Source organism: Gopherus evgoodei, chromosome 1, assembly GCF_007399415.2.
Source record: "Gopherus evgoodei ecotype Sinaloan lineage chromosome 1, rGopEvg1_v1.p, whole genome shotgun sequence".
NCBI classification, from domain to species: Eukaryota; Metazoa; Chordata; order Testudines; family Testudinidae; genus Gopherus; species Gopherus evgoodei.
Window position 1 is genome coordinate 152,893,360 of NC_044322.1, and position 24,359 is coordinate 152,917,718.

Here is a 24,359-nt window from a genome sequence, read left to right on the forward strand (position 1 = left end):
AGCTAAAGACATCACTGAGAAGACAATCTACTTTGTACTTATTTTTCTTCTAATGGGTCAACAATTAAACAATGTAGAATAAAGTGCTCTGGTCCTGAAGTTTCTGTAATGAAGGTAATTTTGTTGATCCAATAAAAGCTACCTTGTAAAATAGTATGGAAAGCAGTAAGAGGATATTAGAAATAAGCGCTACTCCCTGAATTTTGGGACACTTGCCAGGACAGATCCATAGTTTCCAAAATATCTATGCACTTGTAACAAGATGCTTCACTTATAAAATAATACAAGGTGGAGGAAGAAGTGTAGTAGCAAGCTGCTATCTATGATGAGCTGATCCTACCAACGGTAAATACAGCCAAGGCAAACCATCTTTATTTTTGGTAGAAATAAAATGAAGTAACTTTACAACAATCAATATTTTAAAACTGTTTAGCGAGCTTTTCCATAGTGGAACTCCACCAAGCCTAGTTACACTGAATAAGATATCACTTCGTATCTTCAAGTACAGCAAAAAAGACTAACAAAGTTAATGGCTATTAGGAATATTTATTCCAGTCATGGCAGCTAAAGCTCATAAAATTAATGGGATAGCAGCTATCCCTATATTTTTACCCATCCACATCTTGCCTTAAACCAAATAATCTTTCTTCATTTACCTTACTATATATCTGAAATTCAGTGCACCATGCAACTGTTATCACACTATACCTGCCTCTTAGACAAATGCAATATTCTAGAGCTTCATTCTCTTTGTGCTCATATAAAAGCTGAATTCTATTTTATTTATGCCTGCCAAGCAATGGATTGTGAACTAGCACTGTGTATTCTAGATGTATGCAGGTTCTAACTTTTGGAGCCTTGTAGCAATTTAAAATACAGTTTGAAGAACCAGGGTTGTTGTAACCTTTTTTTTTAAGGATATATTTGCCATTTGACCAAATCAAAAATAATTACAAATAAATAAATCAGGATTGCATAATATTGAAGCAGTGCTTTCGAAGTCCATGTTAAAATGCAAAGCAGATTTATAGCAACTATTAGATAGTTACTGCATATCTTTAGAAAAGATAGTAAATAAGAGAAAAACCTTTTAAGCGTTGTTTGAGATATGGCAGAACTTAAAAAGGCAGCCACTCAGTGGCAGTAACAACTTGGATCTTTTTACGATCAGTACAAATACTCGACAATTTACATAATTTAGGCATTGACTAAAATGTAGGCCCCAATCCTGCAACTGCTTACATACACAAATAATTTTACTAATCCTGTGACTGTTTCATGTAACAGGATTGCTCATATCTGTGAACTGAGCACATGTGACTGTTTGTTTGCAAGATGGGGGCCTTAGCTAGGTTACTAATTTTTTTACTACTTTATATTTATTACACAGTTTTAGACTTGGGAGTATAGGCAATACTTTTATAAATACAATTTAAGGATATGTTCTGTATCGTATATTTGTGCTTAGAGAAAATAAGGCCCTTTTAAAAATGTAGGCATCTCCTACCTCCACAAACTCATTTATTTAACTCTACCTGATTCTACTGAGGTCAAGGGGTGTAGAATTGGGTCCTTTGTTAGGAAAGACACCTACTTAAACTGGATCAGGAATGTACAAGGTGCTCACGTCATGAGTTTTCCTACATTCTTCTAGTCACTGACCAATCAGGCCAGGTCAGATTAAACTAGTTTGATAATTTGGTGAATTCCTTTTAAGAAATATATATTCATATGCACTGAGTGCTAATGCACAGTGCACCCTATCATGTTTCCACTTCATTCAATGACAACGTTCCAAAGGATATTAGAAGAAAGAGCATACCCTTTAAAAGGACTAGAGTCCACTGAAGAAATAAATGCTTTGGCATGATGAAGTCATTTTGTCCCCCAAGCAGAGAAGCATAAATGTATAAGTTGTTTGGGCTTTTTATGCTTGATCAGGTAACTAGTGTTCATGCAGCATCAATGCATAATATAAATAGCCTTGTTTAATCAGATATGAGGCACTGATAGTTATCATTCAACACTAGGAATATTGTAAATGTAATATATTCCTAGTCTGTTCCCAACTGTATTTTAATCTGGCTGTTTCTTAAAGCTTGTATCCTTTCATCTAACTTTTGCTGATTAAATTACTACATCTCCCTGTGAGTAAAGTGTCAGTTGCCTATGTCTCCACTGCAGGTGAAGGTGTCACTGTAGTGTGGGTAGGCAGGCCTGTGTTGTTTTTAATCTAGATAGTATGGACAACAATAGCGCAGACATGGTGGCACAGGTTCAGCATGGGCTAGCAACCCGAGTACATACCTGGGCTCACTCATGGGTTTGTATTTGGGCAGCTAGCCAGTGCAGTCACATCTATACTATCGTGTTACCTAGATTAAGACAAGCACAGGTATGCTTACCTATGCTAGTCTCACTTTCACTTGCATTAGAGATGTAATCTTTTGATGCAGATATCCATATTCTCATTTGATAAATATTATGACATCTCCAGTTTAACATATCATCAATCTGGAATATTTAAATTGCTAAAATTTGCTAAAGATAAGCCAGTTGTCACAAGTTAAAGAGAGACAATTTGTTTGGAATGGACTTTATAGCATGTCCATACCTTTTTTTAGTGCACAAACAGTATTATATAATGGCTATATGCTTTGAGATTTTGATACTTTCTGATCTTAAAGGCTTTGGTGTAACTTAATATTTGTACTCCAGTCAACTACAGGACAACAGCAATGGCAAAAACATTGACAATGCAGTTCATAGTCCGGTTTTCCCATCTCACTGTGCAGGTACCTAAAAGATAATTTAAAAAAAAATAATCAGAAAATAAGCTTGCTCCCCATGCCTTCTCTGTTAAATTCTATTACATTTCAGTGCCAAAGACCAGAAATTTAGGATTAAAAAAACCCTCATATACTCATTTCTTTGAGGAAATGTAATAGGAATTTGTAATCCTCTCCATAAAGATGAATTTACTCTGACCTTTTTCTCTTCAGAATACAAAAACTAATACCATCAAAACTGCATCAAACTTACACATACTACTATTCACTAATAAACTTAGTTTTAAATAAAGTAAAAACCCCAATATAATATAACAAATTAAGTTCTCTCTATAACCTGGAGAAAAATTGCTTTTTCTCCAACTTTTGATTCTGCTGCTAAAGATTAGAGAAATGTAAATAGCTATTGGGTGTAAGAATGGAGTGAAAAGCTCTGATTAATGACTTCCTCTTGTCCTTGTGAACTAATAATTTTCCTGAGGTCAGAGAATCGTTTCTTGTTCTTCCCTATCACAACATATAGCATTTGACAGTTACTTAAGCTTAAAGCCTACCTGGCACAGTCATAGGAGAGAAGACTGGTTCAGAATGAGTTTTTAAAAACATTGATTTAAGTCAGTCCTTGCCACCCTGTCAACAAGGAATTCCCGCTCCCTCCATGTTCAGCCAATGAATCCATATTTTCAAATCCTTTTATATACTCTTTGGTTCTTTTGCTTTTTTGTATGTAAAAGAAACTTCCATGGCAAAATAAGAATAGACTCATACTACACTTACGACATTAAGAACATAGATAAGACTATGTGGTTTTATTTACATGGACATAATGGGAAATCAGCTAAAGAAGCTGCTGCTTTGACATTTCTAAAGCCAACAATATATATGTATCCCAACACAAAATCTGACCTGAATGTACTTATTTATTGGAACCTATTTTCTAACTAATGATTCAACTAAGTCTTGTGTTTTAAATGCAGTCTTTTAACCTTTTTTATAATAGAATTCTGGTGCCTCGTTTTAAGTCCTTGGTAGGCTTGAAAGCAGTCCAATAATCTTACATCACCACACTGTGAACTGAAATGGGGGAACTTGGAAATAATGCAGAAGTCAATAAAATAAAGGAACATGACAACTGACTGCAAGAAAGAAATAAAAGCCATAACAACATTAGTCAAACTATTTCTGCTTTAGCTAAAAACAGATGCCAATTCCTTATTTGGGCCAGCTTCTCTGAGAGTAGGGCAGTCCACTTATAATAAGTAGGCAGACATTCAGAATTGCAAATTTACATTTAGAGCACACACTACTAATTAAGTCAGCATCCCTACAATTGAATATCTTCTATGGGGACTAATTTACACAATCTTTCTTTCAAACTGAAGATAGCTCCATTGGTATTGCTAATTTTGTCATACCCCAATGTTCTCCATCCATCTATTATTCATTCAATCCTGGGAGCATCTGTTGAAAATGCATACAAGGCTTCCAGATCTGGTGGCTTTTTGTAATCAACCCTTCAAACTGCTAAAAATATTATTTGTAGCACAGCTTAGCAACAGGTAGCACATTCACTGTCTTTTATTTGACTTGAATCTGAATGAGGGAACTTACCATCAGTTGTGGTATCCCAAAAGCACGAGCTTGCTGTGTGGAGACCAGCGCCACACTTCTGCATCACTGCACAGGTTACTGAAGGACAGAGTAATAAAATCGGTGTTTTAATTAATAAAACAACTGGTGAATCTGCAGACTGAGTGAAACTACCATTATGAAACATAGAACTGGAAGCCTGAAAATGCAGCGAAGACTAATTCATTTAGTGACAAAACAAGAATGGCAGCCTCTTCCCTTTATGTATTTGCTATATCACACGGTTGTATACCAGCTCCCATTTTACTGACCTGCAAGCCTTGAGTTACCTTTTAACTAGTCTCAAAACAAGGAAAGCAATTATGCAACACTCCCTTTAAAAATCTTCATACTAAGATTTTTAATATGAAGTCTACTGAAAGTGTCTTAACACTGATCTATCATTTTTGAGGTAATTGTTTAGATATCTTCTAGGCTACGTAGTAGCACAGGTAGTGGCAGTGGAGACATGACTGAGCCAGGCTGGTTTCAGGCTCAGCCATGCTGCTGCTACTGTGGCTATGGTGCTATACACTGCTCTGAGAGTTAGCATGAGTACGTATACATACACAAGCAGGGGAATCTCACCTCTAGCTCGCAATGTAGACATAACCCTAATGGTATGCAAATAACCCCTTTCCCGAAAGCTCATTGGTATGACTAAATTCCCTAATTATCTTTTAAAATATTTAGAATTAATTTGCACTTGAAGGCACAGCCATTCACCAAGTTGGTGTGGAGGCACACTGTCCCAGTGTGAGCTGCAGGAGGAACTGTGCCTGACACAGATGGTGCTTCTGGAATTCCTCTGAGTAGAAACAGCATGTAGTCTTACACCATCTTTTAAGTGGGTGCAGCATTTAGCCTGATGCAGCTGCCTTTGAAGAAGCAAGTGCCAGCATCAGCTAGAGCCTGAAGCAGTCCTTGCACCCCCCAAAGGAAAGACCTGCCTTGCCACTGTGTCCAGCCTACACAAATGGGCCAAAGTGGGCATAGAATGTACTTTTTCCCTTTTAACTTCTTCTCCACATGTGCATCCTTGAAAACAGTGGACACAATCTACCCTTTAAGATGCAATCAATTGAACATCCTCTATAAGGGTGTGTACTGCACACTAAACCTCAAGTACAAATATTTCTAAAATCCTTTTGGCAAGGATTTAGATTAATACAACCTACCTTCTGAAATTATGAGAATTTTTGGCAGATGTAATAACTTTGGGTTTTCTTTACTTTCTCTTTAAAAAAAAAGAAGGAAAGAAAGAAGGGAAACAGGAAACACAATTATCAGATTTAGCTCCTTTAGAAAAGGACTGTCCCTATGGTATGTCATGGACAGGGCTAGGCACACTATCAGCATTCAGCATCAATTAAAAATGAAAAAACTGCCACAGTTTTGTTGCATATAAATGTCTAAGTGATTAAGCATACATACAAATGATACGGACATTTTCTCAGTTCCTAATTGCTTGTGCTGGGGTTGTTTTTTTGGGGGAGGGGGGGAGGGGTCAGGCTGGTGACGGACGGGAGAGATTACAGTACAGGAGAAAACTAAGAGGGTATGTTTTTAAACTTCCCATCTTGAAAACGAATTCTTCCCAGCAATTATTCATCTGAATCGTATAAGGCAAAGTATGGATACTGGTACTTACCAATGTATTTGTATGTTTTTCCTAGTTTTACCAGATGTGTTAAAGATTGCTCCACTATAGTTGCAGTCCACTGATTGACTTTGTTGTGATTGTAATCTACCTTGCCCAAAATCCCTTCTATGCACTACAAATAGAGAAAAATCAATTGCATCAGCAATAATACATCAATATGAAATGTCTCAAAACAAACCATGTTTAATAGAGTAACTCCAAATATTTACTAAACAATCCCAGAGCACTTGCAAGGCAACTGAGTATCTTAGAATAATGATTTTGAAAACAATTTACCTCACTGTATACCAGTTGCTGAACTGGAAAATGAAATATAATTCAGCATCTATAGATGCTGGGTTATTTACTATATATTCTTTCTAGCTCAAAGGTACAACTGATGTGGTAAAGTGAGGCTGTCTGTAGAAATGTATTGCAGAAAAGACCTTTAAATAGTTAAGACAGCAACATGACTTCTGTTTAAAAGACAAGCTTTCTTAAAATCTACATGCTTAATCAGATTGTTTTGAAAGCAGGTGTGCCTCAGGAGGGCACAGGGTAGGGTTAGTGACCCTAATTTGAAGTAATTTGAGGGGGGAAAAAGCCGTTTTTGTTTCTAGCTTTTTTTTAACAGAGCTAGGGACCTAACTATTGATGTGACGTGGATAAGAATGGTTTCAATCTGTTTAATCAAGGTAGTGCATGGTACCCTCTAAGTGAGAGGGTGCATGGGAACCCAAACTGAGAGAGAATATTTAAAATCATGTTCACTATCCTTGCACAGATGTGTTGCCTGAAAGGATTACAGCTAACACGCACCAATAAAGGGGGGGAAAAGTAGGAGGGTTTCTATGCAGTTACTTTATGCTTGCCCGGGGCATTTATGTCAGCACATTCCTCTGAACCTGACCTTTTCTTTGTACACCTGCACAATAAATATTTAATAACTCATGTTGCTAGCTAAAAGGTGTCTTATGTGTTTTTATTTATGGGGAGGTTTTACTGTGCTTGTTGTTAGGTCAGCAGGCAACCTAACCAAGGTGGGGAGGAGACAAACTTTGGGGTGGGGAAGGGAGGAAATGATGGGACAGGAAGAGGGGCTGCAGTGGTGAGAGGGCAGAAAAGGAGTGAGAGGTAACTTCCTGATCTTGGGGGCAGTTTAATGTGGTTTCCAAAGACATAGCATGGAGGTTTGGAACTAGCAGTGCAGGTACCTTGACTGCTGAGATAAAAGGACTGTGTTGCCAGAGCTGTCAACATGCAGATTCTAGGCAATTCCCAGATCACAAGGTTGCAAGAGTTTCCCAGACAGCAAGGTGTACATCATGACAGGTGATTTGGGTTGAGACAGGTAGCCTGCATTGGCATTGTGTTTTGCCCACTTTGTGGTGTGTAACCAGTGATTTGAAGTTGTGATCTACCTGAGACTCTGACAATTCACTTGAATGTAAATGATCTGGCTCTTATTCCTGATGTTCACCTCGTGCAATGTATAACAGCAGATTTGGACCACACATCAGAGATTTGTGTCCGGGGACTGTGATAGTTTTCTGATTTGGCTAATTGTCTGCATAATTGCTACAGCAATAAGATGAAAGCTATTAAGTGTTGGAAGAAGATTAATCAGGAAATTGGATGGGTCATGGCTGACCAAAAAATGTCTACTGCATTGCACAGAAATATTACAAGCTCTGAAACCTCACTGTTTTGGAAGATTGGGTACTTTTATTGGATGGGGTCAGAGGATCTTTCTCTCAAAATATAAAACTGTCTGCTTTTTGGAACAGAAAGACATTTCTCTTACTGGCTCTGCCACAAACTCCAACTTCCAACCATTCTGAAACCTGAACACAAACACTATTCCACTGTAACATGGTTTGTTTTTAACTCCAGGCACTGTATATGAGTTGGGTTATGGGGGGGGGGGAGTAACAGCAAAAGAAACTTTTGTATACCAGGGTGTGAAGACATCAGGGAGATGTGTTCCCACCACCACAAGTAGGGGAGACTAGGTACAGTAGTGGGCCTGGTTACAGGGGGGAAAGGTATTGAATGGGTCAGGAATATGGCTGGGGAGGTGTGCTAAAGCAGGGCTAGAGGGGTCCAGCTGGGGTGTGCACATGGACGGCGGGATGGGAATGGCAAGATAGTGGTGGGCTGGCTGGTTTAGTATGCAAATTGTGGGATATGTGTACAACTGCCTGAATGCCTACTAACCCTACCACCAACATATCTTTTCCTGTTCAAAAAACTAGGAAATTCAATAGTAAAAAACTTTAACTTTCTATTAGTATAGTTTACTTGGTGGCAGATCGTCCCCTTGCAGAATACTAAGTGGAGCAAAACTCAAACTTCTGAAAAGTAGGAAATGCACCCTTAACTGTGCCCTCTTTCAGAAATGCCCCAATATGCCTCGTTAACATGTGTAACTTTTACTCTGCCACCCTAAGAATTGTTGAAATGTACAAGCTTTTACAATCTCCAGGAATCCAGCTAACATTATGGAAGGACAAAGTGAGGGAGGGGGACAAAGGTTGCCCAATACCACATTCCATCTACCCTCTTCAAGCAATGCCTCAGTATGCACATACCACATACTCACTAGGGATGTAAATAGCAGTTCAAAAAGGTGACCGTGTAACTGATTAAAATTTTATTGGTTACACTGTCAAATGTCTAACCAGGGAACTAGGGATGTCAGGGGTGCTGTGGCAGCCCCATGTTTTATGCAGGGCCCGGCCACTGGCTGGAGTCCTGGGTTGGGAGGAGGGGGGAGAGGAGTTTACTTGTTAACTGAAACCAATAAGACTGATGCTTACCAGTTAACTGCTTAAACTTTTACATCCCTAATACTCACACTGGCCTTTAAGACGCAGGAGGTTCCAGATCCTGGCCTACACCCGTACACTTAGTCAATTCCCCTTTGTAATAAAACCCCTTTGCCCTGCAAAGTATATAACGTGCAATTCTGTACTGAAATAATGCATACTGTATCCTGCAGGTATATATGCAGCTCTTCCCTTTGCTCATGCACAAAGGGTGCAAAACAAAGATCTCCTCAAATCACAATCAAAGCTTTACTACGCACTTCAAAATAATCCAGATATCCTCATATCCCAAACATACCTTTACAAACAGGCCCAACAAGTGTCTCCCACCATTTAGCACAGATACACGTAACATACTGACTGCACCTGGAGTGTATACAAATAACTCCCATTGGCTACTGCCAGCTCCAGGGGAACACAGGGAAGCTGGCGTGTGCAACCATTTTTTTCTTTTTCCTGTAATAGCGTTAGATGGAGTTCTGTGGGTGAGAATGAATGAGTTGTGAAAGCAAGCAAAGAATGTGTATTTCAGCAACTGTGGGATTGGCAGAGTAAAGGTAAGTCTGTTATCCAGGTATATTGGGGCATTGCTGAAAGAGAGCAGTGTTAAGGACTCTAAGACAACTTCAACTGTATTTCCCAGTTTTCAGAAGAGTTAGAGTTTTGCTCAACTCAACATTCTGCAACAGGATCACATACTACCCAGCAACCTTCACCTTCTGCCATTGAATATGTTCTAACAATTCTGTCAAGTGAACATTTGAGTTTATTTCACAGTGAGGGAACTAAAATTTCCCATTACTCTTACTGATAGCCAGTGGCTATCTGGAATGCTGAGGTGTCACTGCTTGTGTTCTGAAGTACAGTATGGTTTCCTAAGTGCTACTGGAACATAAAAAAAACCCTTTAAGGAACATATCTAATGGAAACAATACACGTTGGTTTAACCCAACAATGTAAACTTAAAATGGTAAAAAACTGAAAACATTCTCTGTAAATTTAATCTCTTCTAATTAAATTGCAGCCTCTATCATAAAGGAATCCAGTCATGTGAATTCACACACTGAGACTAAATATAATATTGACCAATCTTAGATTGTAAAGAAATTAACATCTGAAAGTCTACACAACTAAATGAGACCGCGTACATTTTTTAGACTCGGTGATGTAAACCCCATACACTCAACTCCCACTTAAGTTATTTAGGAGGCCTATGCCCTGAGGATGGGCAGGATCAAACTCCTCAGCTAGTTTTAATCAACCTTTATACATTGTGACACTTACAGGAAGTAAGACAGGGCTGTTGGTAACTTGATACCATTTTATGAATATTTATTTAAAAGAAATCTTCTCATAAGAACGGCCGTACCGGGTCAGACCAAAGGTCCATCTAGCCCAGTATCTGTCTACCGACAGTGGCCAATGCCAGGTGCCCCAGAGGGAGTGAAGCTAACAGGCAATGATCAAGTGATCTCTCTCCTGCCATCCATCTCCATCCTCTGATGAACAGAGGCTAGGGACACCATTCTTTACCCTTCCCGGCTAATAGCCATTTATGGACTTAGCCACCAGGAATTTATCCAGTTCCCTTTTAAACATTGTTATAGTCCCAGCTTTCACAACCTCCTCAGGTAAGGAGTTCCACAAGCTGACTGTGCGCTGTGTGAAGAACTTCCTTTTATTTGTTTTAAACCTGCTACCTATTAATTTCATTTGGTGACCCCTACTTCTTGTATTATGGGAATAAGTAAATACTTTTCCTTATCCACTTTCTCAACATCACTCATGATTTTATATACCTCTATCATATACCCCCTTAGTCTCCTGTTTTCCAAGCTGAAGAGGCCTAGCCTCTTTAATCTTTCCTCATATGGGACTCTCTCCAAACCCCTAATCATTTTAGTTGCCCTTTTCTGAACCTTTTCTAGTGCTAGAATATCTTTTTTGAGGTGAGGAGACCACATCTGTACACAGTATTCGAGATGTGGGCATACCACGGATTTATATAAGGGCAATAATATATTCTCAGTCTTATTCTCTATCCCCTTTTTAATGATTCCTAACATCTTGTTTGCTTTTTTGACCGCCTCTGCATACTGTGTGGACATCTTCAGAGAACTATCCACGATGACGCCAAGATCTTTTTCCTGACTCGTTGCAGCTAAATTAACCCCCATCATATTGTATGTATAGTTGGGGTTATTTTTTCCAATGTGCATCACTTTACATTTATCCACATTAAATTTCATTTGCCATTTTGTTGCCCAATCACTTAGTTTTGTGAGATCTTTTTGAAGTTCTTCACAATCTGCTTTGGAATTAACAATCTTGAGTAGTTCAGTATCATCTACAAACTTTGCCACCTCACTGTTTACCCCTTTCTCCAGATCATTTATGAATAAATTGAATAGGATTGGTCCTAGGACTGACCCTTGGGGAACACCACTAGTTACCCCTCTCCATTTTGAAAATTTACCATTAATTCCTACCCTTTCTTCCCTGTCTTTTAGCCAGTTCTCAGTCCATGAAAGGACCTTCCCTTTTATTCCATGACAGCTTAATTTACGTAAGAGCCTTTGGTGAGGGACCTTGTCAAAGGCTTTCTGGAAATCTAAGTACACTATGTCCACTGGATCCCCTTTGTCCACATTTGTTGATCACTTCAAAGAACTCTAATAGATTAGTAAGACACAATTTCCCTTTACAGAAACCATGTTGACTATTGCTCAACAGTTTATGTTTTTCTATGTGTCTGACAATTTTATTCTTAACTATTGTTTCGACTAATTTCCCCGGTACCAATGTTAGACTTACCTGTCTGTAATTGCCGGGATCACCTCTAGAACCATTTTTAAATATTGGCGTTACATTAGCTAACTTCCAGTCATTGGATACCAAAGCTGATTTTAAAGGACAGGTTACAAACCTTAGTTAATAGTTCCGCAACTTCATATCTGAGTTCTTTCAGAACTCTTGGATGAATGCCATCAGGTCCCGGTGACTTGTTAACGTTGAGTTTATCAATTAATTCCAAAACCTCCTCTAGTGACACTTCAATCTGTGACAGTTCCTCAGATTTGTCACCTACAAAAGCCAGTTCAGATTTGGGAATCTCCCTAACATCCTCAGCCGTGAAGACTGACACAAAGAATCCATTTAGTTTCTCTGCAATTACTTTATCGTCTTTAAGCGCACCTTTTGTATTTTGATCGTCAAGGGGCCCCACTGGTTGTTTAGCAGGCTTCCTGCTTCTGATGTACTTAACAATTTGTTACTACCTTTGGAGTTTTTGGCTAGCCGTTCTTCAAACTCCTCTTTGGCTTTTCTTATTACACTCTTGCACTTAAGCTGGCAGTGTTTGTGCTCCTTTCTATTTGCCTCACTAGGATTTGACTTCCACTTTTTAAAGGAGGTCTTTTTATCTCTCACTGCTTCTTTTACATGGTTGTTAAGCCACGGTGGCTCTTTTTCAGTTCTTTTACTATGTTTCTTAATTGGGGGTATACATTGAAGTTGGGCCTCTATTATGGTGTCTTTAAAAAGGGCCCATGCAACTTGCAGGGATTTCACTTTAGTCACTGTACCTTTTAACTTTTGTTTAACTAACCCCCACATTTTTGTATAGTTCCTCCTTTTGAAATTAAATGCCACAGTGTTGAGCTGTTGAGGTGTTCTTCCCACCACAGGGATGTTGAATGTTATTGTATTATGGTCACTATTTCCAAGCGGTCCTGCTATAGTTACCTCTTGGACCAGCTCCTGCGCGCCACTCAGGATTAAATCTAGAGTTGCCTCTCCCCTTGTGGGTTCCCGTACCAGCTGTTCCATAAAGCAGTCATTTAAAGTATCGAGAAATTTCATCTCTGCATTTCGTCCTGAAGTGAAATGTTCCCAGTCAATATGGGGATAACTGAAATCCTCCACTATTATTGGGTTCTTAATTTTGATAGCCTCTCTAATTTCCCTTAGCATTTCATCATCACTATTACTGTCCTGGTCAGGTGGTCGATAATAGATCCCTAATGTTATATTTTTATTAGAGCATGAAATTTCTATCCACAGTGATTCTATGGAACGTGTGGATTCGCTTAAGATTTTTACTTCATTTGAATTTACATTTTCTTTCACATATAGTGCCACTCCTTCCCCTGCACGACCTGTTCTGTCCTTCCGATATATTTTGTACCCCGGAATGATTGTGTCCCACTGATTGCTCTCAGTCCACCAAGTTTCTGTGATGCCTATTATATCAATATCCTCCTTTATTACAAGGCACTCTAGTTCACCCATCTTATTATTTAGACTTCTAGCATTTGAGTATAAGCACTTTAAAAACTTGTCCTTGTTTATTTGTCTGCCCTTTTCTGATGTGCCAGGTTCTTTTTTATGTGACTGTTTATCATCTGATCCGGCCCTTACATTATCCTCTTCTGTCCTTTGTTCCTGACTATAACCTGGAGATTCTCTATCATCAGACTCTCCCCTAAGAGAAGTCTGTGTCCGATCCACATGCTCCTCTGCAACAGTCCACTTTCTCAAGGTTTCTAGTCTTTCGAGAGCTGCATTAATGCTAGACAATTCCCTGTATCAGATGCGCCAAAAAAAAAAGTGTACAGTATTTATCCTTACCTTGAAAGGCTAGTTGTGTAAAGAGATGAACTGTTTCTGACATTGTTTTTGTGCTTGCTGTGTATACTGGAACAATTTTTGAAATGTGAACTTTGACAAGACTTGCAGAGAAGGACTTGCAGAGTCTGCAAAGTCCTTCAGGGAATCTTATTTTAATACACTGTCTCCTACAGAACTCCACAGGACCTGTAAGCAATAGGCTCTGAACTATTCAGTTGCTGGTTGCCATGGTATTGCATTTAATAAATTCTATTACAGATTATTCATCATAGCCTACTTTTCCTTGTATAAAAAGGCATTAAAATCTGTCTTCAAAACGAATTCCAAAATTACGTTTAATAAATAAATATGAACGTATGCTAAAAGCATGAAAGTATCATTGAAAGTGATACACAGCTTTTTCTAAATACTGTATTTCATTCAAGTCACTAAAATTGTTAAACACTGCCTACCTCCTTAACAATGTTGTGAGCTTCCTCAGCATTGAAGGTCATCTATAATTTAAAAAGTTAGAAGTATAATCAGTTACTTATAGCATTTCACATTATTCTGGGGAGAAAATAAATACTTGGGATATAATTTTCCTTACCACAACTAGAAAAGGCATAGATCAAGCACCACACCCAGTTAAATTGTATTTTAAACCCCAACTAGAGGAAAAGTAGTTTTAAAAATACCTCCATTCTTCAACACAACGCAGCTGCCATCTGGCATTAATCCCTGTGTTAGAACCCCATCAAAGAGAGATTTTAAAAGCTGAGGCCTAGATACCAAGGTCCAAACTCATTTTTCCCTATCCTAAAAGATTTATACCATGTCTCTAGGCATGCCTTACACATCATCATGAATATCCACCAGAACAAAAGACTGAATTGAACTCCCTTCATAGGGAACCCAATCCCACTGAAATGAGGATTCCTATTGACTATTTTTACATGTATTTTAACAAACTATAAAACAGGGGATTGCAATCCTAGTACTACAAATGCTGACTTTTACAGGCACTAGAATGCCAAGTCACTTATTCAGAATATATATTTTTTTCATTTAAATCACCAGTCTTCTCTGCATTTGTCTGCTGGTTTTCCCCTCTCATCTTTTTGTTGTTTTTTCTCTGTTGCCTTCCCTTCATTAGTTTATTCCACCTGTTACTTTCTCCCTCCACTCCCCCACATGCCTTACCTAATACACAACACTTTGGTGTTGAGTGCTGTCTTTACAGACCAAGATACACAAGCAACCTACCCAATGAGAAAGTACTAATTCTTGTCGTTTTTGCTGTGCTATAGTGGTTCCTAGAAGTGGAGAGGCAGGGTTGAATAGACTAAATCTGGACAGTTTAATTCTTCTTCTCTGGCTGGGAAAGAGCATAGCAAAATGAAGTAAATAAGATCTTGTGATTCATTTTACTGTTCGTAGAGTGGGCCCAGAAGTTTTCTGCATTTCTTAAAAAAAAATTTTTTTTTGATTTATGCTTGGGGGTTACAAACTTGTCATAAATATCAATTGATAACTAAATCTGTAGGATTTTCAAAGGTTATTTTTGAAATATAAACACTGTGCTCTAGGAAGATTGTCCCTTAATCCTTGAAAAGCCACATCCTGTAATTTGTGTTGTGCAGGTGGACCCTTGATACTGACATCAATGGGGATTTGTGCATGGTGCAGAAAGCTGGGCAAACAAATCCAGTTGCTGGAACTAGTCCTAAATCAAATCATTCCCTCTAAAGCCATTTTGTCATTCTCAATTTCTCTTTCAAAGCACTCTTTCAAAGCTCAATAATTGTCCTAAGAATATATTCTCTTTTTACACATGAAGACAGGGAGGAAAAACCAGGAGTGCAGACTTATTCAGCATTAACTTTATAAACTGAAACTTCAACACTTGTTTGCCCACCCCACCTCCCTTCTTCACAGAGATGTTGTAGCCTTCTTGTGGATGATTTTTTTCATATATTCTCCCCAGCAACTGAGCTTATGTCTTCTGGTGTAACAGTGTATCTAGCTCTGCTTCAAACCACTACTGCCTACTCTGTATCAAGAGAGTTGCAAGAAGCAGCTGCTGGTACAGATCTGGCTACCTGCAACTCCCACCTCTGCTAGACCTCAGCCTTGTCCCAGCGTGACTCCTGCCCCAGCCGCAGCCCAGGAGGAAAGGGGGCTTTCTGGACCGGGGCCATGTTTGGGGTCACCAGATGTCCTGATTTTATAGAGACAGTCCCGATTTCTGGGTCTTTGTTTTATACAGGCTCCTATTACCCCCTGCCCCCATCCCAATTTTTCACATTTGCTGCCTAGTCACCCTAGCAAGGCGGCGGACACCCCCCCCCCCCCGGGGATACACAACTCAGCGCCACCTCTGGCCCGCGCGGGCTCTGCGCTGCTGGACTCGGCGGGCTGGGCCGACCCCCTTCCCCGGGGGGCTCCTGCCTGACGTCCCGGCCGGGCCCAGCCCCGCGCTCGGAGCCCCCGAGGCCGCTGGCTCAAAGCCCGCCCGGTTCCCTCGCGCCGGGCCGGGCCGGGCCGGGCCGGGCGGGTCTCTGGCGCCGGGCGATGCCCCCGCTGCTGGGCGCCCCCCCCGCAGCGCCCCGCGCCCACCTCGTCGCTGTGGGGGTGAAACTCCTCCATGGCCCGGCTCCGGCGGCGGCTCTGACCGGCGCGGCTCCGCCTCCCGCTCCCCGGCCGGCCTGCGGCCTCCTGCGGCAGCGACCCCTGCCGGGCGCCGGGGGGAGAGCGCCCGTCGGAGCCCCCGGCCCAGCCAGATGGAGGGGGCGGAGACGAGACTCCTGAACCGCCCTGTTCTCACTGGCCGCCCCTGCTCTGGAGTAAATGGGCACAGAGCAGTAAAGGGGCTGATGTCTGTGGTGAAAGCCCATCGGTCACTGGTGCTGTGTTCTGCTGACCTGTCAAAGGGGGGGGGGACGACAAATGGGCTTGTGTGCTGGTCTCATCCCCCCCAGCCCCCGCCATGGGCAGTAAAGGCTGGAAAGGGCTTATGAGATTGGTGTGTGGGGAGGCCTCTGTTTTACCCCGAGAAATAGCCAGTCTGGCTCCCCTTGGTTTGCTGGAGAACCCCTAAGGTTTCCGGTGCCGCAGTGGGGGCAGGCGGTGACCTACTGGCTAAGGTACCAGGCTGGCACTCGGGCGGGCGGGCTGGCTGCTGCTTTTCCTGGCTCTGCACTTGTTAGAGCTGTGTGATTTGGGGCAAATTATTAAGTTCTCTGTGCTTAAATCTTTGCCACTGAAAACTGGAGCTGATGCTTAGGCCTCTTTTCTTAAATCAATTTGAGATCTTGGGGATGAAAAATGTTGTATAAAGCGGTAAAAAAATGCTGTATGGACTTTTGCATCTCTTCATTGGGGGCTGGGGTAGTGGGATCTTTACAGATGGCCTTTCCCTGTTAAACCTTGGGGTTAAATAGGAGTTAAAACATCTTAAGCTGCTGGAGGAAAAAATCTTTCACCCTCAGTTTTCAATTTTTTTCCTTGTAATTTCATAATCCCTTCAGTAGTCATAAACAGAGTTTCCAGGTAGAGAAAACTTGAATTTTTAGTCTTTAAGAAAGTGGGGAAAAAATCCTTTCAGGTCTTCTTCATATGTCACAAAGCAGCATAAAAGTTTATGGAACCCTTCTCCCTTTGTAGTTCATCTTTTTAATAGCACCCCATGTTCCGTGTAGTGATCCTGTTGTACAGGCAGAATTCTTCTCCCCTGCAACCAGGAAAGAGAATTTTCTTTTATTAATGATTATTACTACTACATGCTGACAGTGTGCACAATACTGCACAAAACCCAAAGATAGTTTCCTGTGCTAAAGAAAGTGCCTTTTTGTATATTCCAGTTACAGAGCTTCTTTAATCATGAAGGATCTCAGAGTATTTTACAGACTTCAGCTGATAACCAGAGGAATAATTTTTCCCAGTGGTGGCTGTACTTTGATGGTAGAAAAACGGATCAGTTGTTCAGCTGGTCATAGCAGTTCTCCATAATAAATCAATATGAAAAATACCATTTGGAAACTGCAGCTGTCTGTAGGTAGGCAGAATGTAAATGAGAAATTGTCCCTAAGATCTTTTTTCCCCGGAACTGGGTGGCATTTCCTTTTTACTCCATAACTCCATTTCTGTAATTCTGAAAGATTCTTCTTGATGCTGTGTGATTGAATATGACCATTTCCATCATTGGTATCACCACTGTGTAGAGGTGCAGACTCACCCCTGCGGCGCCTTCTGCTGGTGACTTCTGGGAACTAGCTCTTCCAGCTCCAGACCGCCCTCTGCAGGCTGGTGATCTGCCTGTCTTCTGGCCCTGTGTCCCTCCCAGGACCCCAGTGCCCCTTTAACTCGGGGTGTTGCCCCCTGGCAGTGCTCCTCCAATCTGGGTCTCCCCTCCCTGGGGAACCCCCAACCCTTTATCACCACCTTGCCTCAATATATGGCTACTGCCAGTCATTGTCTAGCCCTACGCCCTGGGACAGACTGCAGTATCAGCCTGCTCATCACTAGCAAGGTTGGGTTTGGACCTGCTGCCTTTGCCTACTCCTGGGCTGCCCTCTGCTACCCCCAGTAGATGTTGGCCTTGTGCTATGCTGTGGTCTGGGGCTTTCCAGGCTGGAGCTCCTCAGTCTTTCCCCAACCATACTCCACTCAGGTACCCTATCTCTATCACTCTACAGCCAGACCCTTCTCCCTCTACAGGCAGAGGGGGACTTCTGAGCTCTTGGCTCACTGCCTCTTATGGGGCCAGCTGGGCCTGATTGGGGCATGGCCCAGCTGCAGCCACTTCCCAATCAGCCCAGCTTAGTAGCTCCCAGCCACAGCCTTCCCCCAGAGCTGTTTTCACCCCTTTGGGGCAGGAGCAGGGTCAGCACTCTGCTATTGGGAGCGCGCTCCCTGCTTGGGCTGCCCTGCTGGCTGGAGTGCTCTTACCCTTCTCTGGCTGCTTTGCTGGCTAGAGCCCCTTCTCCCCTCCTGGGCTGCTGCTGCTGGCTGGAGTGCTCCTTTGCTGGACTACTGCTGCTGCTGCTTGCTGCCACTGCTGCTGGGCGAGGCAGGGTGGGGGGGCCTTGCTGGCCAGCCCCCACTCCTCCACCTCTGGGGGGAGAAGCCAGGACCCCATCACCACCACCGCTGCTACCACTTATGTGGGGTCTTTCCTGCCTGGCCACCAGGGTTGCTGGAGAAGGAGCTGCTGCTGCTGGAGCTGTGTTTGCCTGGGGAGCTGCTGGAGCCTGGAGGAAGGTGAGGACTGAGAAAACCACCGGCTGCTGGGGGAGCACACAGGAAGACTTTGGAGACCACTGTGGAGGGGACCCTCAGGAACTGAGTAACTCTTTGACTGTGCTCTAGTGGTGGGGGTGTAGACTGTGTTTGTGGGGGCACAGGGGGTGTGGCATGGAGCCTGCCCCCTGGTCCAACTGTGTCCCCCCCAACCCCCAACACCACCGCTGCCCCCTCCACCACCCCCACAGACTGCTTGCCATCTGCCTCGGTCCCCACCTCTGGGACTCAGCTGCTTGCCTGGCTTGCCACGCCCTATTGCCACCGTTTGGGCCTCCAACAGCAGCCAGCCTCCCATATTGACTTTGCACAAGTGCTCATGGGTGCATGCACCCCCTCTCCCATGGATTGACCCCTTCCCCTCTGCAACAGGCCCACTAGCTTTGCTCCTTGTTACCTGCCCCATTGCCCCTTATAGCATTCCCCCCCCCCAGCTTCAGTTTGTTTGCCTGCCCCGCCTGTCTCCCTTTGCAGCTTTGTTTGTCCTGCCCCAGCCCTGCAGCTAGCCCCTTGGTCCCTCTGCCCCACTCCCAGCCTGGTTGCTCCCCTTCCCTATGGCCCCTTCGTCCTGATCGGCCCCTCCCCTCGTGTGCCCATGCCCCTTTAGTGCCCTTGTGCTTCCCCCCTGTTTGAGTTTGTCCATCTTGCACTGCACCCCCCGATTGCTGTTGTATCCCTCCCTCCCCTAGTGCAGCTAGAGGAGCGGGATTTCGATCTTGTGGTGGTGCCTGACCCCTCCCCCAAGTCCTTGATAGTCCCCTTCTCTGCCCCCTCCCCCATTTTGGCACCCTCCTCCCCTGCCTACAGCCTAGCAGGGAGGAGTGGTTGACCTGCTTTCCCTCCCCTCCCCTTCTCGGGTATTTCCCCTCCCTCCCTACTCACCATGGCGGGAGACGCAGCGGGTGGGACTCCTGGGACAACCCCTGTCCCCCCTCCCCCGTCTGCTCTCCCCCAAAACCCCCCAGTTTCAGCCTCAACCGCCGCTGTCGGACCGCTTGCCACCTCTCCCGCTAAAGCGCCGGCAGCGCCAGGCGCCGGGGTGACCTCCACTGCTGCTACGTCCCTCGCCCCCTCCGATTCTGGGGGATCCCCCCCAGCTGGCAGAAAGGGCCAGGGCAAGAGGAAGGGGAAGGGCCCTGCTCGGAAGACTAAGCCCTCCATGGCAGTGGCTGCCATTGCTGCCACGGCTCTGCCACCGGCCGCAGCGCCCCTCCCTGCTGTTCCCTCCACCAGCTCTGCGGGTGCCCCTCCCCCGACCCCCAGGGCATACGCCCGGTGGCGGCGGCCCCCCAGCCCGCTGCTACGTCATCTCCCCCAACCGCCGCCTCCAGTACCACCTACGGCGGCCGGGGCCCATTCCCCACCTTGACCAGGAAGCACGGCATCCGTTGCCTCTTGGTGCCCGCCTCGCCCCATGTGGAGACCTACGTGCGGGCGTTGGCAAGGGTGGTGGGCCCCACAGCCATCGTGGCGGCCTCCAAGATGTATGGCAAGGTGGTCGTCTTCCTTGCCTCTGAGGCTGCTGCCCAGGAGGCGGTGGAGAAGGGCCTGGCGGTGGAGGGCGTGTTCGTCCCCCTGGAGCCGCTGGAGGACCTGGGTGTCCGTGTTGTTCTGACGTCCATTCCTCCCTTCCTTCCCAATGCTGCCCTGCTACCCGCCCTCTCGACTCTGGGGAAGCCCATCTCTAGTGAACCCTCTCCCCTTGGGCTGCAAGGACCCCGGTCTCCGTCACGTCCTCTCATTCCGCCGGCAGGTGCAGCTTCAACTGCCGCCGGCGGCACGTGGTGGAGAGGCGCTCGAGGGGTCCTTCCTGGTCCCCTATCAGGGGGCCCATTACTGGGCTCACTATTCTACGGGAGATGCCTGGTGTTAGCTTTGCCGGGCGCCGGGGCATGTCCGGAGGGACTGCCCCTTGGCCCAGCTCGGAGGAGCACCCGGGACCCCCGAGCTCCGGCAGAGTGCCGGCCCCGTCATCGCCAGCGCGCCTGGCCGCCCGGTGCCCAGGGTCGCCCCTCCTCCTCCTCAATCCATCACTGCTCCTGCTCAGGCTGCAGGGGTACCTCTCTCGGCACGCCCAGACGAGCAGGAGAGCCCCGCCTGCGCCCTGGTGGGGCCTGTGGAGGAGGGTGCGGCAGGGGTACTGCCGGGCGTGGGAGAGGGCCCTCCCCAGGGGGTATCTTCCCTTCCTCCAGCTGTCCCACCAGTGCCCCTCCAAGTCCACGAACCAACATCCCTGCCCTCCGACCCAACCCCTGTCGACCAGCCCGCAGGTGACACCATGGAGGGCTGGACCCTAGTACAGGGTAGGCGGGGCAAGCGGAAGGCTCGGGCTCCGCTCGCGCCATCTGATGTGGAAGCCCCCTGTAAGACCAGGAAGGGGGCCGCAGACCCCGAGCCTTCCGCCATGCCCACGGGATCGGACCATATGCCAGTCCCAGCTGGGGAAGACTTGGCAGCACTGGAGAGTACCACCATCCCTCCTCCGCAGTCCCTCCCGGCAGAGGCCCCTGATGAGTCCCCTCCTATCCCCGTGCCGCCTGTGCCCCCTACAACACCCGTGGTGAGCGTCACCTCGGGTACGAGTGGGGATGACCCCGGGGTGGTGGGCGGTGAGCTCCCCTCCCTCTTTGAGGAGATTGAGGCCCTGGGTCTGACCCCAGTTACCCTGGGGGAGAACGACCCTCTGTCAGCGGGCCCCGACCTAGCCAACCTCACCCCGGATTCCCCCTCCCTGTGTCCCATTGCCCCGACTGCTGCGTCCACTCCCGCCTCCGAAGGCCCCCTGGACTCTTCTGCCTGCCCGGCCGCGGAGGGCACCCCGCTGACAGCCACTGAGCCTGTTGAGGCGAGGGCTGGTGCCTCACGGCCGGGAGGCAAGCCACCAGGGGGATCCCTCGGTGGCGCGGAGCAACCGGTTTCCTTCCTGGGCCGGGGCCCCACTGAGGGTTCTGCATCCCTCACCGCTGAGGCTGCCCTGCCAGCCGTTGAGCCTGAACCCGGTGTCCCCGGGGACCCCCTCCCTGCCCCTCAAACCCCTGCACCTGGCCACGAGGAGCCGCCTCCTGACGTTTCAGCTCCTGCGGCCCAGAGTCCCATGTCTGTCCCTCCTCCCGACCCTGCTCCTGACCCCGTCCCTGTCCCCTCCACCTCCCACGCTGTTATTGCCGCCCCTGGGGCTGTCTCCTTCCCTTTCCCGGAGGGAGACCCCCAGGGAGCAGCCTTTACGTTTCACAGTCCTGACCCCCTCAGGGCTGCACTCTTCCCTCCGCCGCCCCCCATCGAGCCGGGGTCTGAGGTGGAGCGCGTGGCGCCGGCCCATCGGGCGTCACGTCGTGGGTCCGCCCCTTGCCTGCCCGTCTCAGTAGGCCATGGGGCTGTCCCAGAGGCCCCGCCGGTGGATCGCTGGAGGCCAGTGACCCCACCCCCCCATACGCTACGAGAGGAGCTGCGGGAGTTCCTGGAAGACATCAGGGGCTCCCGCAACAAGGTAGCGCTTGCTCTCCAGCGCTGGGGGGATTTCCACTAGATCCTCTGGTCTGTGAGGGCCCTCATGGGGGAGGGCAGGAGGACCGGGAAGCAGGGTGCCGCGGCTTACCACCGGGTCCGCAGCTTCCGTGACTCCTTGCTCACCTTCGGGTGGGTCACGGTTTGCTGTGCGGCCCAACGGGGGCCATGAGCGCCCCAGCTGGCGAGGATCCCCCCCCCCAGCCCTCCTCATGGCACTCATCACCTCTGCCACCTTGAACACCCGGAGCTGTAGGGTGGGTTTCCGCAGGAGCCAGGTGCTCTCCTTCCTTCGGGAGGGGGGGTACTCTGTGGTTTTCCTGCAGGAGACCCCCACGGATCTGGCCGCCGAAGCCAGCTGGCGGCTGGAGTGGGGGGGACGAGGTCTACTTCAGCCATCTCACAACCTGTCGGGCTGGAGTAGCTACCCTGTTCTCCCCCGACCTACGGCCCGAGTTGCTGGGGGTCGCCGAGGCTGTCCCGGGCCGCCTGCTGCACCTCCGGGTCCGCATGGAGACTCGTGGTCAACCTCGTGAACGTCTATGCCCCGACATCGACCCCGGAGCGTCTGCCATTCTATCAGCAGGCATCCGCCTTCCTCGGCTCCTTGGATCCTCTTGAGTGCCCGGTCCTGGGCGGGGACTTCAACATCGTCCTATAGGAGCGGGACCACTCGGGGACCGAGCGGAGCCCGGCCTCCGCGGATGTCCTCCTGGAGATCATTGACCATCACTCCCTGGTGGACGTCTGGCGTGACCACCACCCGGACGATGTCTCCACGTTCACCTATGTCCGGGTGGGGGCCCACCAGTCGTGCCACTCCCGGTTGGACCGCATCTACATGTCACGCTTCCACCTTTCACGGGCCCAGTCCTCCAGCGTCCGGCCGGCCCCTTTTTCCGATCATCACCTCATCACCGTAACGGCCTCCCTCAGTGCGGAGAGGCCGGGGCCGGCCTATTGGCACTTCAACAACAGCTTGCTGGAGGATGCGGGCTTTGTGGCATCCTTCCAGGAGTTCTGGCTGGCTTGGCGAGGGCAGCGGCGCGCCTTTCCCTCGGCACAGTGCTGGTGGGATGTGGGGAAGGTGCACGCCCGGCTCTTCTGCCGTGACTACACCCGGGGTGTCAGCCGACGGAGGGATGCGGCGATAGGGCAGTTGGAACGGGAGGTCTTAGAGCTGGAGAGGCGTCTGGCCGCCAGCCCAGAGGATCCATCCCTTTGCGAAGCGTGCCAGGAGAAGCGGGAGGAGCTCCAGGTCCTCGAGGACCATCGGGCTCGGGGCACCTTTGTTCGCTCCCGCATCTGCCTCCTTCGGGAGATGGATCGCGGCTCCCGCTTCTTCTACGCCCTGGAGAAACGGAGGGGGGCCAAGAAGCACATCACCTGCCTTCTGGCGGAGGACGGCACCCCTCTCACGGATCCGGCGGAGATGTGCGAGAGGGCCCGGACCTTCTACGTACACCTTTTCTCCCCGGATCCGACTGATCCTGCCGCTCGCAGAGTGCTTTGGGATGGGCTCCCGACGCTCAGCGCAGGCCCCCGGGACCGGCTAGAGCTGCCTCTCTCTCTGGCCGAGTTCTCGGACGCCCTCCGTCGCATGCCCACCAACAAGTCTCCGGGCATGGACGGGCTGACTGTGGAGTTCTACCGTGTGTTCTGGGATGTCCTCGGCCCAGACCTGGCCAGCGTCTGGGCCGAGTCCTTGCAGGGCGGGGTCCTCCCTCTCTCGTGCAGGCGAGCTGTGCTCGTCTGCACTGCCGAAGAAGGGAGACCTCCACGATTTATGGAATTGGCGTCCCGTCTCGCTCCTCAGCACAGACTACAAAATCATCGCCAAGGCCATCTCGCTGCGGCTGGGGTCCGTGCTGGAGGACGTGATCCACCCAGACCAGACCTACACCATCCCGGGCCGTAGCATCTTCGATAACCTCTATCTGGTCCGGGATCTCTTGGAGCTTGGGTGCAGGGATGGTCTGTCGTTCGCCCTCCTGTCCCTGGATCAGGAGAAGGCGTTCGACAGGGTGGACCACGGGTATCTCCTGGGCACTCTGCGAG

General features: G+C 47.2%; 1 protein-coding gene across 1 annotated transcript; it reads right to left on the minus strand.

Annotated features, from left to right (window-relative positions):
• Positions 1–350: 350 nt before the first annotated feature.
• On the minus strand, positions 351–16,194 carry DYNLT3 (dynein light chain Tctex-type 3). Its single transcript, XM_030575772.1, has 5 exons — positions 16,116–16,194; positions 13,970–14,011; positions 6,070–6,193; positions 4,401–4,478; positions 351–2,799 (listed from the first exon to the last, which is right to left on the minus strand). Exons 1-5 carry the CDS (start codon positions 16,143–16,145, stop codon positions 2,723–2,725), a joined length of 351 nt encoding a protein of 116 aa, XP_030431632.1. The 5' UTR covers positions 16,146–16,194; the 3' UTR covers positions 351–2,722.
• Positions 16,195–24,359: the final 8,165 nt, after the last annotated feature.